This window comes from Scophthalmus maximus, chromosome 4, assembly GCF_022379125.1.
Source record: "Scophthalmus maximus strain ysfricsl-2021 chromosome 4, ASM2237912v1, whole genome shotgun sequence".
NCBI lineage: Eukaryota > Metazoa > Chordata > Actinopteri > Pleuronectiformes > Scophthalmidae > Scophthalmus > Scophthalmus maximus.
Genome location: NC_061518.1, coordinates 3885865 through 3904292, shown reverse-complemented (window position 1 = coordinate 3904292; position 18428 = coordinate 3885865). Strand labels below are relative to the sequence as shown.

At 45.1% G+C, this 18428-nt stretch overlaps 2 protein-coding genes across 4 annotated transcripts in view; one reads left to right on the top strand and one right to left on the bottom strand.

Moving 5' to 3' along the window:
- Window positions 1–12681, top strand: part of kcnq1.1 (potassium voltage-gated channel, KQT-like subfamily, member 1.1) — a 33853-nt gene extending 21172 nt beyond the window's left edge. For all 3 annotated transcript variants that reach the window (XM_035629235.2, XM_047331720.1, XM_047331721.1), the window contains exons 8-17: window positions 562–657; window positions 866–982; window positions 2029–2167; window positions 4330–4386; window positions 6464–6596; window positions 9736–9811; window positions 10876–10970; window positions 11111–11157; window positions 11278–11339; window positions 12119–12681. In XM_035629235.2, the coding sequence (XP_035485128.1) occupies window positions 562–657; window positions 866–982; window positions 2029–2167; window positions 4330–4386; window positions 6464–6596; window positions 9736–9811; window positions 10876–10970; window positions 11111–11157; window positions 11278–11339; window positions 12119–12388 (1092 nt within the window). In that variant the 3' untranslated portion in view covers window positions 12389–12681. The remainder of the gene's footprint in view (window positions 1–561; window positions 658–865; window positions 983–2028; window positions 2168–4329; window positions 4387–6463; window positions 6597–9735; window positions 9812–10875; window positions 10971–11110; window positions 11158–11277; window positions 11340–12118) is intronic.
- Window positions 12682–15969: 3288 nt separating this feature from the next.
- On the bottom strand, window positions 15970–17153 carry cdkn1ca (cyclin-dependent kinase inhibitor 1Ca). Its single transcript, XM_035628576.2, has 2 exons — window positions 16619–17153; window positions 15970–16486 (listed from the first exon to the last, which is right to left on the bottom strand). The coding sequence occupies exons 1-2, from the start codon at window positions 17058–17060 to the stop codon at window positions 16380–16382; spliced, it is 549 nt and encodes a 182-aa protein (XP_035484469.1). The 5' UTR covers window positions 17061–17153; the 3' UTR covers window positions 15970–16379.
- Between the last annotated feature and the right edge of the window lie 1275 nt (window positions 17154–18428).

Here is an 18428-nt window from a genome sequence, read left to right as displayed (position 1 = left end):
CGAACCACCGCGGCATATTTCAGGCTGATCGTGTCGTGCATCTGCTCACAGTGTTGTGCGTCGTTGTGTTTCAAAGTATCAATCCTCCTCTAATGTTTCCCGTGTAGCTGAGATCGTCCCTCAGAAGTTGAGATATGCAAGATTAAGAATAAGAGTGGCTTGGGTTTTAAACACAGTTAGTCAATTAGGATCAGGCAAGTAAAGTTAAAGCATTATTCAGTGGTTCGTGTATGAAATTTCCAATATACTTAGAGCACAAAGGATTTTCAATATGTGAAATTTAGAAAAACAAACAACCTCCTCACATTAAAAAAAAAAAAAAAAACTGTAAGCAAACCAATAAATTCAGAGTAAAGACCCAAGTGCTCATTTGAATTTATCGACTCCAGGAGCTGAACAAAGTGCATATTAGGCCGTAAATGTTTGAGCAATAGCACGTTATTCCTTAATTTTCTTCCGTTAACTTTGTGTGTGTTTCTTCTGGGTCGTGCTGCTGCCTGCGAGTGTTCGGTTAGAAACAGAATTGATGAGCCAGTAACTCCCCTGTGCCGCTGTTCACAGGGAATCCTGGGCTCCGGCTTCGCCCTGAAGGTGCAGCAGAAGCAGAGACAGAAGCACTTCAACAGACAGATCCCTGCAGCCGCCTGTCTCATTCAGGTTATTTGACCAGAACTTACTGACACAGAACCACAATACAGAGCGGGAGGGGGGGGGGGGGGGGGGTTACTGATCTGTCTCAGAGTCTCCCAGTCTTATAATTGAGACCATCCTCTCATGTAACCGTCCCCTTCTTTCTTGCATGGCAGACTGGTGGGTGGAATTTGTCTAATCCAACCGAGTCATTGCTATTTTCATGCCCCTCCAGACGTCGTGGAGATGCTTCGCGGTGGAGAACTTAGAGTCGGCCACGTTCAAGATGTTTTTGAGAAAGCGCTCCCACATCACCGCCGCCTCTTTGTCCACCCCCAAGCCCAAGAAATCGGTTTGTAATCATTCTATTTTGATTTGCCTGTAACCGCTTCTAATACTTGGTTTCACTTCACTTTTTTTATTTTTAGATATACACAATAGGTGTGGATTCAACATTCAACAGGCTGTAGTTTGTGGGGTCGTGTGAGTGATATTGCTCTACACTCAGAGATAATTGTAATATTTAGTTTCCCCGCTTGAAATCTGGTTGACAGAAACACCAGGTTGCGTTCAGTTTAGCTTGGTCCACTTGTGACTGAGAATGGCAGTACAGTTGGCCTTCCGTGACAGTCAGTGAAGCTTGAATTCATAAAAGAAAGGTAAAGGTAAAAGGACAGTGTCAGACAGACTCAAGGGAAAAGGTTGTACATTAAATGATAAATATAATACTATTAACACCCTGTCACCGTTCACTGTTGTGGTGATTTGAACGATTCAAATGATTCAGACATCGTCAGCTCCACTGTAGTTGTCCGGGTTGGTGTGAAATCTGCACGGCAGCATTTTAAATTATAAAACATAAGAAATTTTGGCATGACAAGAAGAAGAAAAAAGATATGCATCTAAGACAACAGCAAGCAGAAGTTTGATATTGTTTGAGTTTTCAATTTGAATGCTGCTTGGCTATGACACCAAGCCCACGCTACTGCATACATATGAAACTAGTGTTAATAAATGTTTGACACCTTTATGTTCCCTCCAAAATTAAAGGGCTTCACCTTAAAGTGAGGGCTTACTTAGGTCATACATTGATATACTGATATGCATCTAAAATAGTGATTTTACTATCCTGACACACTGTTACAGTTATTCCTGTGCTGCTGCATTTAGACTTTCAATCAAACCATTACCACTAGGTTCATGTATTCAACTGAAATAGTAAAACAGTGTCTCGTCTGAAGGGTGAAAAAAAAAAAAGGCTTAAGGTTGGTTTAGCTTATCACAATACGGCGGAGCTCGGTTTCCTGTTGTGTCACTCACATGTCAAACTCACTATCTGCAGCCCGTTTGTCCACGAGAAGGATTCGTTGAGCCGAGGTGTTTGCGTTTGTTCGGCAGGTGAAGATAAGGAAGAAGTTGAAGAGCACTGACAAGGACAACGGCCTGACCTCTCCCACGATTCCCAGCATCACCTTCGACTCTGTGTTTGACAGCAGCAGGGAGCTGAGTTCGGATGTTTACAGCACGGTGGGCACAGGTACTGCAAAACAGGACAGACTGTACAGTATATGAACTCTGTTCCAATAGATTCCCGTTCACTTTTCGTGTGCAGTGGAGGTTTTTTTGTGTGGCGGCCACCACACATGCAGCGATGACACGGTGGAAAGAAGATGTTTGATGTGAAATTCACTTGTGGGGCTGTAGCCACAGGAGGGGGGCCAGGACAAAGTCCAAACATTAAAGATGGATGAGCGCACTGCAGCAATAAAAACGTGAGGTTGCATTCGTGAGTGTGAACTCCAGCGGTGCACTGCTGAGTTTACAAAACTCCACACCGCGCGCCCACACACACACACACACACACACACACACACACACACACAGGATCGCTGGCTCACTGATGGAGAACTGAGAGTGATGAAAAAGAGGCCATTTTAATCGCACACTGCATCCTCCCATCTTTCATCATGTCAGTGTCTTTGCCTACAGTGCGGGGTGTCACTGTGACCGGGAAACATGGTGGAATTTACAGTAGAGATGTCGGGAACAAAATATTCAGGTTACGGCAATTTAAAAGTCTATTTTCTATCCAGCGGCGTGGCTTTGAGGATGGAAAACTCCGTCTGTGTGTGTGTGTGTGTGTGTGTCTAATATCGGTCGACCACTTTGGTCTAAAAGTATTACGACAACTATTAGATTAAACGTTGTGCAGACGTTCCCGGTCCTCAGAGGGAGAGCCTTCAGAGACTTGTGGGTAATCCCGTGCCTTTTCATCCGCTGCCGTTTCGAAGGTCAACGTTTTCAAACACTTTACCTCGTGACAAAAAAAGTGGAAATGGAGTTTTTTGGCCTCGGTGTCCTCATTCACGCCGCCGCCGCCAAACATCAACGCACTTTCATTTCATCCTTGCTCTGTACCTGTCGGCCGCGAGGCAGCGGCGTCGCTCATTTGTTCAGGGTGCAGATGCAAGGATGTTAAGAGGTTTATCATCATTACCATTATCACACGGAGGGCATTGATGGATGTTCTGTTCAAAGCAGGGGAACGACGCGAGAGATACTGCAGGGGACGGGCTGTGTACTCGCAAAATGAAACAAAGATGAATTCCAAACATCTGATTTCAAACCACTCTTTGTTGTGCTTGGCTACATAACATGTATCTTTCCCGCCGGCTGGTGACCTGAGGAGCTGCCGAGCGTTTGCGGTGCGGCAGTGTTTGCTTTGCATTCACTCAAATTTAATTTAGTTATTATTATTATTTGTAATTAGTTCCTGTTCAACGAAAATTGCCGTCTCTTGTATTTGAAGCTAAATAGATTCTACAGTGCATGTTGCACTGCACATGTGACTTCACCTGCATGCTGCTTCAACCTATGAATCATTTAACTACATTCGCCACATTTCCATCTGGCGTGTGATCGTGTATTGACCGGACACATGTCGGCGGTGGATGAAGTAATCAGCTGCCTACAGAGTGGTCAGATAACATTGTCCTGAGATCATTTCAGAAACACGACCCAAGTCTATTAGATTTCATCATTCAAGCCCTCTTTTAAGGTTGATTTTTTTTGGCTTCATACAGTTGAGACATTTACTGGTAAAGTTAATCAATAGATTATTAGATGATACAGGAAATATGGATACTACAGAGGCAAGAAACAGTCAATCGCATGAAAATCACTCGAGTTGCTCTCCGACATGCACCGAGGTCCGGACGTTTTCCTGAAATTTCCCAGAGAGGCTGTATGCAAGAAGGCAAATGTCCGCAAATGTCGCTACGGACATTTTCTGGATCCTTACCCGCCAGCCCATGTGAGAATACAACGCAGGAAAATCTCTGGAGAATTCACACATGATATATATATATATATATAGTATAATGTCCTTGTCCTGCCTCCTTCATCCTCCACCCAGATGCCACAGAATGTTCCAGAAAAGGTTCCAGTTGTTGTGAATGTGTCTGAAAATCAACTGCTGCGTTCGTCTTACCTGTGTGCGAAAAGGCAAACTCTTGAAAATGTCTGGGCCCAATTTTCATGTCTACAAACAACATTACACTAATATGTCGTTTTCATTTCTTTATTACCAATCAAAATACAATTGGATTCTAAGCACCATTGGTTTTTAAATAACATCACTGTTCTTTGTCATTTTGTCTGTCAGTGTTGATGTCATCTTCATTTTGTGTTTGTCTTCAGATCGCCCCGAGTCCTGGGCGTCTCTATCTTCCCTTCACTTCAGCTCCCCACCTCCAGGTAACACCGAGAGTCGAGTGGTTTTTACTACATCCACGTTACTACGTTTTCGTTTTAAAACGCATCGCTGCTGGTACGTTTGCGCCTGCCATCCAAACTACTCTGGAGTTTTCACACGTCTAAAACAGAGACGTTTGGGAACGTCTGTTACGGCCAAAATAAAATGAATTCCTGCCCTTGCATTTTTTTTTACCATTGTTGCCTCTTGTAATAGTATATTGATATAGTATATTACTATATTGTGAGGGCGCAGGGGGCTCAGGAGAACACCTCCAGCTGCACCAGGGGACACATTAGCACACCCGACTTCGCTGGTTAAAGAGCCTGGAGGCTGGGCGGGAGGGCGCCGGCGCATATTGGGTCGCCCCGGAATGGCTGACCCGGAACCAGGGGCTGGCGTTGACCGGACCGCCAACGGGGAACCAGGCACCAGGTGTCTGCCGGCCCACCGCCTAGAGATGAGGATCAGGTGACCGCCGGCCTGCTGACCGGAGACGACGTGCGGACGCCATGTCTCATGTAGGCAGACGCTGGTGGAGGAGGACGGAGGCACGAGACACAAGTCGGGCCCCATATCGGGCCAGGAGACCCTCCAGCAGCTGGGTCCGCCTGTGCCTGAAGAGCCATCCAGCTGCCGCCTGTTTTCCGTCGCCTGCTGCCGCTGCATCGCCACGAACTCCCTCGCCGATTGAGCCAGCGTGGTTAACCTATTGAAGTTAATCCCTCCCCTGTTGCAGCTGGAGGTCTCTCCTCACATATATATTATTATTTTATGTCACTGAGAAACTGACTGCAGAGTAGACAGTCTGCTTCCTGTTTACACCTTCATGTGTAGTCGTGTTTTGGTATGGACGGGGATTAAAACGCTCGTCTGGACGGAAAATGAAGTGGTATGGATTTAGACTTTGTCTCTCAGGAGGTGAAGGGCTGGTCTCTTCGATGTGTTGAAGTGCTGGGACTAGGAGTAGTAGGGCATTTGTTGAAGAAAAGAGTAATAAAAGTTTTACATGAGTTTAAAGCTCAAGTTCCTAAACAACCAATCTTTCATAACTCCATATATGTGTTGTGGAGGATACCCCCCCCCCCCCAAAAAAAAAGGGGTTCAATCATTTCTCTGTACTTGTTATTGAGAAACATCAGTCGGGGCCTGGCAGGACTTGTCATGACATCTGGCATCTGCGCTGCGTTGACAGAACCAATTAAGTCTGTTCCTTTCAAAGTCCGTTTAAAGCCGACCAGTCGTATCACACTCCTCCGGCTGCCGCCGCTTCAAAACGCTGCGTTTGCAGACGCAAATAATTAACAGGTTTCCAGGGTTTTCCACAACCAACTGAAGATGGTTACAAATATACACAGTTGCAGTTACACAAATTTCAGTTGGTGGGGAAATGGCCTCATTTGTGCACAAACTGTATCTTTATTTTTATCTTTTCTGTATCTTTATTTATTTTTTATAAAATCTGGAACCCAACAACTCATGTGTTTTGAGGATCTGGCTTTAGGCCCAGCTTTATATGTCTTGTTTTTCCTCAAAAAGAAAGATATGTTATTTGCAGTCAGGCAAGTACAAAGTTACAGCTGCCAAGCAGGAAAAAAAACCCTCTAGCAGCCGACAAGCTTTTATTCTTAAGTCCTGTGTTTTGTTAAAAAAGGCACAAATCGCAGGCAAACAAAAATATTAAGACATTGGAGAACTTGATATTAAAAACCGTTTGCCTGTTTTACCCTTCCTCAATACTGACCAGATAACTGCGACCGAAAACTCGAGATATTTATTCTTTCCCCATCTGAAAATCACAGTTCTGTACAGTAATCCAAAACCGAGCTATGTTTAGAAACGGGGTCATAATGTCCCCGCAGCGAGGAGGCCTTACCCCAATCATTAGAGTTTTTTTAATTCAGTCCATCAATTTACCGTAGCATCTTTTCCTGTTGGGTACAGTATATTGGTATAGTAGTAGTATCGTAGTAGTCGGTTAGTTACATCACAACAAGCCAGCTTGGAACACGAGCGGCAAAGCCTAATGAGCCGTGTGTGCGTGTTTGCGTGTGTGTGTTTGCGTGTGTGTTCGTGCAGCGAAAAGGAACCCTGGCCTATTGGATGTTCAATCCCCCGGCCCCCTCCAGAGGAACTGCAGCTTCGCAGACAACCTGGAGCTGGAGTCGGAGCGGCACCACAGCGAACTGACTCCTGTCTCCTCAATGTCACAGTGAGTCGTCGTCCCCCCCCCCCCCCACTCTACCGTCGCACTGATGCTGTCCTCGTGTGCGAGTGTACAGTGATGCAAATGTTGACAGAATGTTTTGCATGTATTTTTACATTTTTTGCTATTTGTAATGAACCTTTTGTCACGTGCCGAACCCCAAAGCGCTCCTGTCTGCTGTGTAATGATTATCTATTAGGGGAAAAGCATTGGCGCTCGATGAGGCACTCGCGCGGCGAGAGGCTAGGAGCGATACGAGGAGATGATCGCTAAGTAACTGCAGTGTAATGTGAGGGCTCGGTAGTGAAACGAATGGAGCGACAGCGCCGACCCATGGGACCGTCTTTCTAAACGGTGGGGTAATGATGCAGAGTGGGTAATGCATGCAGCAGCGTTGTTGGCAAAGATCACTCTGTGCTCTGCTGACTCCAAAATATGTAACCAGCTGTTCGCGTCGGGCAGAACCACAACGAAACCCGTGCTAAATCGAGCCATTATGACTCGCGGGTTTTAAACCATAACGAGAGAGCACAAAATTTGAGAAGCTGGAAAACTGTGGTTTTCCAGTTTTCCTTTAAAAACCGCGTTTGTCAAATTTCGGTAAATTCCACGCGTGTCCGTATTGTCTACGACAGAGGAGACCGCTCGCGTCCACAATTTGGGAACCCACCAGTTTCGGTTTCAGGAAGAGATAGGAATTGCACCTTCTCGGAAATGTATTTAAACATATTTAATAATCACAATGGTGTTTATTGCCAAGTAGGATTTCACAATCGAGGGATTGTGAAATCGTGCAAAAAGTAAACATGAGCAACAATCTGTAGCTGCGAGTTACAGATGTAAATGTGCAAGTTTTACAAAAGTACTGCGCGAAAGACAAACGTGTGTACAGCAAATGCACGTTTAATGCCAAGTGTATTTTGTATGAAACAACACCAACGACAACTCTTCTCCAAAGTTCATGTCTGTCGACTTCACGGCACGTTCCCCAAAGCTTGGATCTAAATGCCAAAATTACCACATCATGTTGTCTAATTAAAATGCGTCTAAAGAAGTGAAATGTCAAATGACAGCCTCCGACTGCTCCCGTGATCGAATGTGGCTGCGTCCATTTCTCATCTCCGACAATTCCAACAAATCAGTTCCTGTGAATCCCTTGTGCATAGGCAATTTGAGGCTACATCCATACTACTATGTTTTAAAAGAAACGGCAAATACAATCTGCACAGTGGTGCAGCAAGAAGGTTCTGGGTTCGAGTCCCGGTTCGAACCAACCGGGGCCTTTCTGTGTGGTGTTTGCATGTTCTCCCCGTGTATGAGTGGGTTCTCTCCGGGTTCTCCGGCTTCCTCCCACAGTCCAGAGACATGCAGAATGGGGTCAGGTTCATTGGAGACTCTGAATTGACCGTAGGTGTGAATGTGAGAGTGAATGGTTGTTTGTCTCTGTATGTGGCCCTGTGATAGGCTGGCGACCTGTCCAGGGTGAACCCCGCCTCTCGCCTAATGTCAGCTGGGACTGGCTCCAGCCCCCCCCCCCCCGACCGTTAGATGGATAAAGCGGTAGACGATGGATGGAAAACAATTCTCCGTCCACACAAACAGGAAGCGAATATGCCGCTGAATCCATCATTGGTTCCAAACATCTCCGCGTTTGCCCGTCCATACTACAGCGCTGTTTGGCAACAGCTCCCAAATGTCTCCGCTGTAGCTGCTCGGGAACTCCAGAGTAGTGTGGACGGCAGGCGTTAACGTAGCGCCAGTAAATGTCTTTCAAAATTGTAAACGTAGTAACGTGGATGTGGCCTGAATCTCAGTTCACTGACATTTGACTACTGGCTATTGCAAAATTTAAAAAAAAAATGACTCGAATAGGATTCTAAAAATATTGGGATCTTTTGGGAAAGTCGTGCAAACCTTTTGGTGAAACGCTGACTTACATGACACCACTTAAACAGGACAGGACTTGATGGCTTCCTAAAATCTTGCTGTCATTGCGATGTTGCCAGTCCAGCATGCAAAACGCTTTGTTTTTTTTTGCGTCACACTTAAAATAATTACATTCGATTTTCACATCTTTCAAAGTGCAAGTACCAGCCTCGCTGTTTCCCCCGTGTGCTCAAGCTTCGTATTAGACAGACTCTCTCATCAAGGTCTCTGCAGCAAAGTGAACAACCGTGTTCCCTTAACATGGTTCCTTTAAGTAATAGAGCTTTAAATTTGGACTAAGATGTTCAAGTGCCTTTCAAAGTTCACTTTCAGGAGAACGGAGCTTCTGTTCGTGAGAGTTCTTAGGAAGCCGCGTCTCACTCTTCGCCACATTGTCTGTTTTTCCTGCTTATATCACCACCGCCTAATAAGCACATGCGTCACATTTTGGCGGGAGAATGGATTTCTATAATGGGTCGCTGGGCACATTATTGACATTTTCATGATGAATGCCATGAAGGGTGCGTTTGAGAAAACCGCCCGTTGCACTGCTTGTGAAAAAGTCCATTACGAGACACCTCTTCACTCTTTCACCTGACCAGATCTGATAAAGAGCTCACTCACCCCCCCCCCCCCCCCCCCCCCCCCCCCCACACACACACACACACACACACACACACACACACACACACCCCACCCCTCACATACTCATCCACTTTTCAAGTGTAATGATCCCCGATGAGTAATAGATCCTAAATAATTCCCCCGGAATATAACAGTGGCTAAATGTGCGACACTCACTCTGAAAATCGTTAATAAAAAGCTCAGAGAAACACCCAGACCCCCCCCCCCCCCCCCCCCCCCCCCCAAAAAAAAAATCGATTAGCTCGCCCTGAGCAGATTCAGAGGCAGACGAGTCATGAGGGAGAGGCCTTTGACGTAGACTGAATAGTAATCTTGAAGCTGCGCTGCACTGAATATTTGCCTTAAATTGATATTCTTTGGGCACGAGGGCCTTGTCAACTTTTCACAGTGGCGCCTGCTTTAACCAAGGGAAAAGAAATAAATAAAGCAGGGGTTGGAGGGGGGGTCTAAAGCTTCTCCGACACTTCTGTTTCACGAAAAATCAATTTCAAAACATTATTTGTTCGCTCCGCTCGCGGTTTCATCACATTTCAGAGGAACACGGACACATTCCTGTGAAATTCCTTTTGCACAGGATGACGGAGTCGCACCGGAAAGCCATCCGGGTGATCCAGAGAATGCGCTACTTTGTGGCCAAGAGAAATTTCCAGGTAAATATGACACTTGTTTTTGTGGCACATCATTTTTTCTTCAGATATACTGAAAAAGAATTGGGGTTTTTTAAACCTCTTCATGCTGTGTATAAAACCTTTGATGTGATTGAAGTTTGGTTTTATCCACAGTTTCTCAATATTAACATCCAGTTTTCCCAGAAATGCAATTTGCTATTTTGCAAGTCCCCATCATGTGCAGATGTAATCTGGTATCTGCACTCTGACTTCTAGGTAGCAGACTACAAGCCACAGAGATTTAGGAGCGACGATAATAATAAACTTTGCCCCAGTGGAACTTTGACCTCCAGGTGGATGGAGTTTGGGCAGTGGGGGGCGTTCGAAGTAGTTTCACACCAGAGTTCACAAAGGAGGAGTTCAGCCGCAGCTTTACAGAGCAAACAGGGTTGTTGAAGTTGTCTTCTCAAACCCGATAGTGTATTCCACTTTAATAAATAAACTAAGATATGAAATAGTTGTGTTATGGATGGTGATAACAGAGAACTGTACGTACAGCACTAGTATTTGTTGTCTGAGCTCCTGCCCTCCTGTAACAGACACGCTCAGCAACAGACTCGGACAAAGCAACATAATAAATACATCACCCCTTCCATCTCCTGTAAAAACTTTGTGTTAGAGGTGAGAGCTTGACCAAGGTCACAGGAGTTCCCTTAATCCTCCTGAACTTTCCTTGCTGGTGAATGTTCAACAAGTCCCCAAATTAAATTCATGGAAATTGCTCTATGCACGGCTCAGGAAAGACATAACGTCGACCTCTTACTGTATAACACTGTGTCTGTAAAGTGTCTCTTTGTGTTTCACTGTATGACCTGACTCCACCTCGTTTTATTTGTACATAATTTGATTAGTCTCTTATGTTATTTACTTACTTTTATTGTTGTTATTACTATTGATTTTGTTCTGCGTAAAATGTGAAAATGACATTATATATCAGCAAATGTTTTTTTCGGCCGAACGAAGAAGATTTTTAAGACGAAAACATATTTTGATGCAGCCGTTCCAAGCATATTTTCTTTCCCCCCCCCCCCTCTCTCCCGCTGTAGCAAGCTCGTAAGCCGTACGATGTGCGAGACGTGATTGAGCAGTACTCCCAGGGTCACCTCAACCTCATGGTGCGAATCAAGGAGCTGCAGAGGAGGTAATGAATTAGATGCATCGATAAATGATGTGTGGGTTGTTTTTTTGAGAACTAAATAAATGACGACATAAGAGGGGGCAATACAGAGAGAGGGAAAGCGTGCACTCCTTTGACTTGAGCCTCCCCATTGTTTCCCTCAGACTGGACCAGTCTTTAGGGAAGATAACTCTGTTCCAGACGGGCACAGGTAATGAATCACTCCATTGCTCCCCCGCAAAAAATACACAACGGTAACTATGAATCAGAAACCCGCGGTCCTCCTCCTCCCGTCTTACAGTTTTCACGTGGATATTGTCTCCCTTTGAAGACAGGGCCAGGGACAAAGGCAACAACTCCATCGGATCCAGACTCAACAGGATGGAGGATAAGGTGCGACTGAAACCTTCCGTTTTACACCCTTTTCTGATCATTTGCTTTTGTGTGTGAAGGAGCTGCCAAAAATGTGCACGACCGTGTTTTGTTCTTGTGTTCATAGTTCTTGCTTTTATGTAAATGTATAACAAACGGGCTTTCACTCAGGAGGATGTTGACACTGCGGTGGCAGTTTCGCTCATGAAGATGAAACTGCCATTTTTTCTGCGTTTTGGACAACGCAGAAAAAAGATCCCATCTTCGCCATTACAATTATGGTCAGACGCTGGACCTGTTATTGTTGATTCAGATATTTAAAGAACAAACTTTAACAGCTTGTTCCAGGTCTGCAGCGCAAACATGGGAAACCTTGAGATTGTTTTTCTTTCATTTCTACTTCAGAAAAAAATGTGCCTTCCACTCTTGCCTCGCAGCCACGTAGAAAACTATCAAGCACAATTCATTTCTTTTTGTTGGAAAATGAATTTTATTTCATCTTTAACGGCCATTTAGTGAGGCCGTTACAGTAGAGCTTTCTTGAAATGTAATTTTGTTTGATCTCATCCTAATAGACCACGCACAACAGGGATCTACACTTTACACAATCTACACAATTTGTCACACATTGTAATTAAACCATCTAAAGGACGTAACTGTAACACCCCCCTGTGTTTGAACTCGAGGATTATCATATTCAGTTCTGTTTGAATGACTAAAAAGAATAACTAGTGGTGCATCCAGTGTGCCTTGTCTCTGTGGATGCTTTGATTCATCAAACTTTATTTGCCTTTATACAGATCACACACATGGACCAGACGATGAAGCGTATCGCCGAGTCCCTCGCCTCCCTGCTGGACCAGAGGGATGTTGACGGCGGCGAAGGTGGAGGCAGGGCGAGGCCGCGGCCCGGGCGGACATGTAATCTCCAGCCCCGTCAGGACAGCCTGCCGAGCTACGAGCAGCTGTCTTCATCACCTTCCTCCTTCTCCTCCAACACGGCGAGCGCGGCGGCCGGGCCCAACCCTCCGCTCAGCACCGCCGCCGGTCAGGAGGAGGACTGCTACTGAAACCTGCTGGAGCCACATCTATTTACAAATCTATCTATCTGTTCATCCATCTATCTATCTGTACATCCATCCATCTATCTATCTATCTATCTATCTATCTGTACATCCATCCATCTATCTATCTATCTGTCTATCTGTTCATCTTTCTATACTGTACATCTATGAATCTATCTGTCTGTCCGTCCTTCCATGCACCCATCCATCTTTCCATCTATCAGTCCATCGAGCCATCCATCCTTCCTTCCATCTATCCGTCCATCCATCCATCCTTCCTTCCATCTATCCGTCCATCCTTCCTTCCTTCCTTCCATCCATCCATCCATCCATCCTTCCCTCCATCTTTCATCTATCAGTCCATCCATCCATCCTTCCTTCCATCTTTCATCTATCCATCCATCCATCCTTCCTTCCATCTTTCCATCTATCCCTCCATCCATCCATCCATCTTTCCTTCCATCTTTCCATCTATCCGTCCATCCATCCATCGAGCTGTCCTTCCATCCATACATCTTTCCATCCATCCATCTTTCCATCTATCTGTTGGGTTGTTGCGTAGTCTGTGTCTATTTGAATATAATACTTGAAATGTATTCAGGTTAACATTGCTAAATATCATCAACATCATCCTGTATATATATTTTTTTCTTTCTTTTTTTAAACTACAAATTGAATTACATTCATCTTGGGGAAAAGGGCCTTACACTTCAGAACTTCACTTGAAAAGTTTTAGTTTAATCAAATGCTGTTTTTCACTGTTTTCATTTTATTTTGTGAAAGTTTAGAAATATTCTTCCAAAGCAATAAAAGATTATAACCAAGTGTTTAAGTACAATGTGTCAGGTGCCTTTTAAAACAAATACATTATTTCAGTTTCAGCGAGATCATCACCTTCGAGGCACCGTTCAGGTTCTCTTTATAATCCTGTATCACCAGAGCAGAATTCTCTTTGTTGTGGTGAGGTGGGGGAGGCTGACGAGTCCTCGCTGACTTTTTGAAACGGCCAACACCATGTCTAACACCACGCTCTTTACACACGTGACCTTTGGGCAGCAGATGGTGACCTTTCCCCCTGCTCCAGCCATCCCCGGGGAGCCTAATGCATTCCTCCACACAAGTGGCCATGTGGAGTATAAAGGGCCCAAGTGACCATCTGCCTCTGGGGTCCACAACAATGGGCCCCACCCTCTTTAAGTGTGATGAGGGTGTTTGGCCTTTGTGCTGACCAGGACGTGGGTGAGGGGAGCGTTTCATTACGGGGAGGACGTGGAGGCTTTAAAACGGTTATTGTCCCCCTGGTAATGAGTGTTATTTGAGGAAATCGGTATTCAGCATTACAGTCATAAACACTACGAAACAAAAAGTCTGTTTCGGTAAAATAGTTACAGTAAAGAAATGAATAATATTTGCTTAAATGTACATACATTTCACTTTAATCCTTCAAATCTGTACATTTCTGTATCTACAGCTGCCTTCAGACCTGCGAGGGAGTCTTACGTTTCCCGGAGAGGCTGTATGTAATGTTGCCCTGGACATTTTCCGAAAAAACTTTTCTCGCCAGCTCCCTGGTAAATATTCTGGGACGTATCCTAGTGATCCCGTGTAAGAATACAACAGGGAAATAATCTGGAAAAATCTCCCGTTGATGGCTGTGAACAAAAAAACTCATGGCATGTTCTACCCCGACGCCACAGGATCTAATGGAAATGTTCCCGTTGGTGTGAACGCGTCCGACTCGGACAAACTCCTGCTCAATCGTCCTGTGTGAAAGGACAAATGTCCAGAGCTAATTTTCCATGTCTGAAAACAACTCATGCCATTAATGACTTATGCAGCAGATTACAAAAAAGGGGATTGTTGGCAGTCCCTGCAGTTTTACAGCTTTTTTTGTTTTTCAAATTTGGACAATTTTTCTAAAGTCTCTCCAGAAGAAACTGTGATTAATAAATTAAAGTAAATGCAAATGAATGCAGTTTCTATTCCTGAGTAATTGTATGACTGCATCGGGTGCATTGCGTGTGAACACGCAGGTTCCTTTCAACACGTTTAGCAGGAGCAGCACGGTGCTCTTTAATTGACACCGCAGCGTTTCCTATAGTGACGGCTTCCTTCACCGACGATGTCCTGAGGAGCTTGTTGGTGTTCATCCGCAGGAGACCTCAGTTAGGAGGGCGGGCGGTGCGAAACGGGAGCCCATGGGAGCCCGAGGACCCACGGGATAGTTTTGAATATTGATTTTCTTTTGACTGGAAATCCAAAAACAAAGAAGAGAAGAGAAGAGTGTCAGATCATCAGCTCCCTAATTCCAAAATAACACACTTAGCGGTGTTTGTCCTTGATTGGCACTGAGGCGTTCCAAGATGTTTGCTCTTTGCTTTTACATGCTTGTGTGTGCATACACAAGCATACACCCCCCCCTCCTGTGGTGAGAAGGAACCACAGGCACATGTCAGCGATAGTGGCTGCTTTGACTAAGAAAAGGGACAAAGAGGAAAAAGTTGTGGAAAGACCTGGGGGGGGGGCTCGAGGAGCTCCAAAGGCCGATTTGCAGGTGAAAGAGATGGCACACTCTGCTTTGTCGGCCATTGTCCTGCCCTCCGACCAGATGGCCTCTTAAAATGCTTCAGAGCTGAACCCCCACCCCTCTCACACACACACACACACACACACACGCTGGGCTGTGGGTCCCACTAATGGGCTAATGTGGCAGTTACCGCTCATATTAAGAGGTATAATTTTTAGCCTGACAGCACCCGGTCCTCAGGACTGCGCTTATAAAAAAAAAAAAAAAACCCCATCTCATCTCCTAATAAATCCCAGGCAACGCAATTCCTCTCTTACAATGTTTTGCCAAACCCGCAGCTTAAAATTTAATTTTCTTCGCTTTCCGAGGGGACCCCTCCCGCGTTTTTTATATGAAGGCGCTCATCCGCAGGCTGCCACAGTGTCAGCAGTAAAACCAAAGGATGCGTCGTCTCGCGGGGCTGCAGTCATATTGGCAAATGCAATACTTTGGACATCCGGTCCCGCATGGGCATATTTATAAATCTCAGATCAGTATTTTGTTGCTTTTAGATTAATGAATAAAGACGAGGAAGCTTCGACTCTGTTCCACGTGGGATCTTCTTGCTTCGGGCACATTGTCTCACTGCAGGAGAGCGAGTGCCACATAAAAATGCGCCATTTTCTATAACACAAATAAGTGTTTTTGCTTTGCTTTTTTTTTTTTTTTTTTTTTACATCCATCTAATGTACTCTATGTTCTGCAGGGACCCGTTTTTACTCGACAACTAAACTCCGGAGTACAGATTTGTGAGCCAGCCACTGACGTGAACCTTTCAGAAATGTTTTTGTCGCCTTGTTTTTGTCCAAGTTGGAGCAATGGAGAATCAAACTAAGATGAATGAAAAGAACAAATGTTGCGTCTATCAACAAGTGGAATTTGACTTGTGGCGGCTCATCGCGCTTTTGATTGTTAAATCAAAGCAGGCTGCAGAAAAATGAAATGACCAGAGGATGAAAAAAGAACCACTGTTAGAACAGGTTATTTAATTGGAAAATATTTCAAGGTAAATCTCAGTTATTAAGGACAAAATAGTGCTTTTTTTAAAAAAAAAAAGATCATTAATAGAAAGCAGCTCAGTACATTTCATTCATTCAACAAGGTTGACAATGATGTGGGAAAACGATAACACTGATGAAAACAATGAGAGAAAACATATTGTTAACTTAAACATATTGTTAACTTAAACATATTATAAGTTAACAAAGATATTTGCAACATCAGCAGTGGAAAAAGGAAAAGGTTTTAAATAATAATTTCAAAAAAAACGTTGCCATAAATAAAATAAATAACATAAAATTCTAGAATTTCATGTCAGGGCCAAATAACAAAACTGAAAACACAACACAATAAAATTAAATTAAATTAAATCCCTTTGGTCCAGTCCATGAAAATGTTCATGTAGAAATATAAATAGTCCGTATAAACAGTTCATCTGATCGTTTTGCACAAAGCTGCTTCACTGGAACTCGTGTGATGAAGATGAAGATGATGAGGACTCTTTGTGTCCGTCGTCCTCCTCCTCTTTGCGAAAAAATCTGCCGATAAAAAAACAAAACAAGAGGAGAGAAGATGTTTGGTCACTTCACATTTCCTCCCACAACGAGTCAATAAGGATGAAGCAGAAATATCAAAAGTCACGCTGCATCTGTGAGACGCGGGTTCCTCACCTGTGATCCGTGCGTTCGCGCTCCTGCGCTTGGCCGCCGGTTTGGAGAGAGACCTCTTCCCCCGGAGGGGCGTCACTTCGGCGGGACACCGCGTGTTGGAGATGCGGGGGCAGTTCTCCTGGTCGGTCCCCGCGCTTGCTCCTTCAGCCTCATCACCGCCATCAGCACCACCGTCAGCATCGCCGCGGCCCGGTGCGACCGGGGGACAGACGGCGTCCCTCGGCAGCGCGGGCTCCTCCTGGTAGAACGCAGCAGCGGGTGTCTCCTCCCACTGGAACCGACCGGGCAGCGGCGCCCCGGCCTGGAAGTCGAAGTTCCAGCGGCGGCTGTCCTGCTCGGCGACCTCGCTCAGCCGCAGCGCCAAGTCGCGCCGCAGCTGCTCGTGGTCCACGGGGCCGAACAGACTCCTGCAGGCCGACTCCTTGCGCCTGATGGAGGTCATGGTGTCCTCTGCTGCTGGCGGCGAGAGTCTCGAGGGGAACGTTCCTGCTGTTGTTGCTGCTGCGGATGATGTCGTCCTCCTCCTCTCCCTCTGGCCTCCTGCTCTCTGTCTGCTCGTCCTTCGGCTGCGGTGGCGGTTTAAAAGCGGCGCGGCGCACGGTGGTGTGTTTGTACACAAAGGGGCAGGAGCCGCTGATTGGCTGCAGCTGTCTGAGGGGAGGAGGAGGAGGAGGAGGAGGAGGAGGAGGGGCCACATTCATCCTTTGTGTGATGAGGAGGGGAGGACCACAATCAATGAACAGAAAGGGTCTGCCCTAAACCAGGATCAATCACAACAATGATTGGGTTTTTTTCTCGGTGCATATGAGTTGGATATGCGACCTCTTACCCAGCGTTGGCTGCAGGAGGACGGTCAGGCGCTGAAGCGCTGGATGCAGATTCAAGGACCGTCAATAAATGACCGCTTCGATTGACAGAAAAGGAGTGGGTTTGTCATGCTGCTTGACTCACAAATATTAGTGACAAAATGAACTGATTTCATGTCGCATATTTATTTTGAATTGCTTACGTGTTATTTATTTATTTTGACATAAATATAGTAATACATAATAATTGCAGTTTTTGACGCAACGACTCCAAACCAGTATCACATTGTATTACTGAACTGGACTAATAAGACACACACCTCCTTTGAGTGCTGCCTTTATTTTATATGAACCTACATTTCCAAGACAAGAGCAGTTTTTTTTCAGGCAAACTTCCACGCCTGCAAACTGTTGGTGAGAGCAAAACGCCTGTGGCAGTCATTATGTTCCTGTGTATGTAAGCAGCAGGCAGCAATGATAAGAGGCCACTGAAGACATTTCTGCAGGTGGACCATGGACTGAATTATAAAACTAAATGCACGTAGCGACCGGGTGGGAAAGTGAAGCCAATGCGGAAGCGCCTAAAGTCTGTATTCTCTAGAAATGACCAGCGGGGGGCGACTCACCGTTTGCACAAAGAAAGAACTCTATAGAAGTCTCTATGAGAAAATGACTCTGACTTCTCACTTGATTTATTACGTCAGTTGTCATTTGAGTTTCATGGTTCAATCTCTAGTTTCAAGTCTTCTTCAGTTGAGCATGATGTTCATTTTGTACAGTGTGGTCTCATTTAGGGTAAAGAAAGGCTTCAATACATCAGGTCACAAACCAGCGACACTGGCTGTGGACAAAGGAGGTCAAAGAGTTTGGTCTAAAAATTAAAAGATAATAGTTCAAACCAGGAGGTGGGATTTAGTTTAAGATACTTTTAAGGTCAATGAGAAAGTCATTGCTTTAATTGGTTTCCATCCCCATTGGAAGAAGAGTTTAGTCGTAAAAAAGAA

What these genes read in the sequence shown, in the direction of transcription:
- cdkn1ca (XM_035628576.2), bottom strand. Translation starts at nt 17,060, where the DNA reads ATGACCTCCATCAGGCGCAAGGAGTCGGCCTGCAGGAGTCTGTTCGGC. An exon ending in CGCGAACGCACGGATCACAG is followed by an intron (nt 16,487 to 16,618) that starts GTGAGGAACCCG and finishes TTTTATCGGCAG; the next exon opens with ATTTTTTCGCAAAGAGGAGG.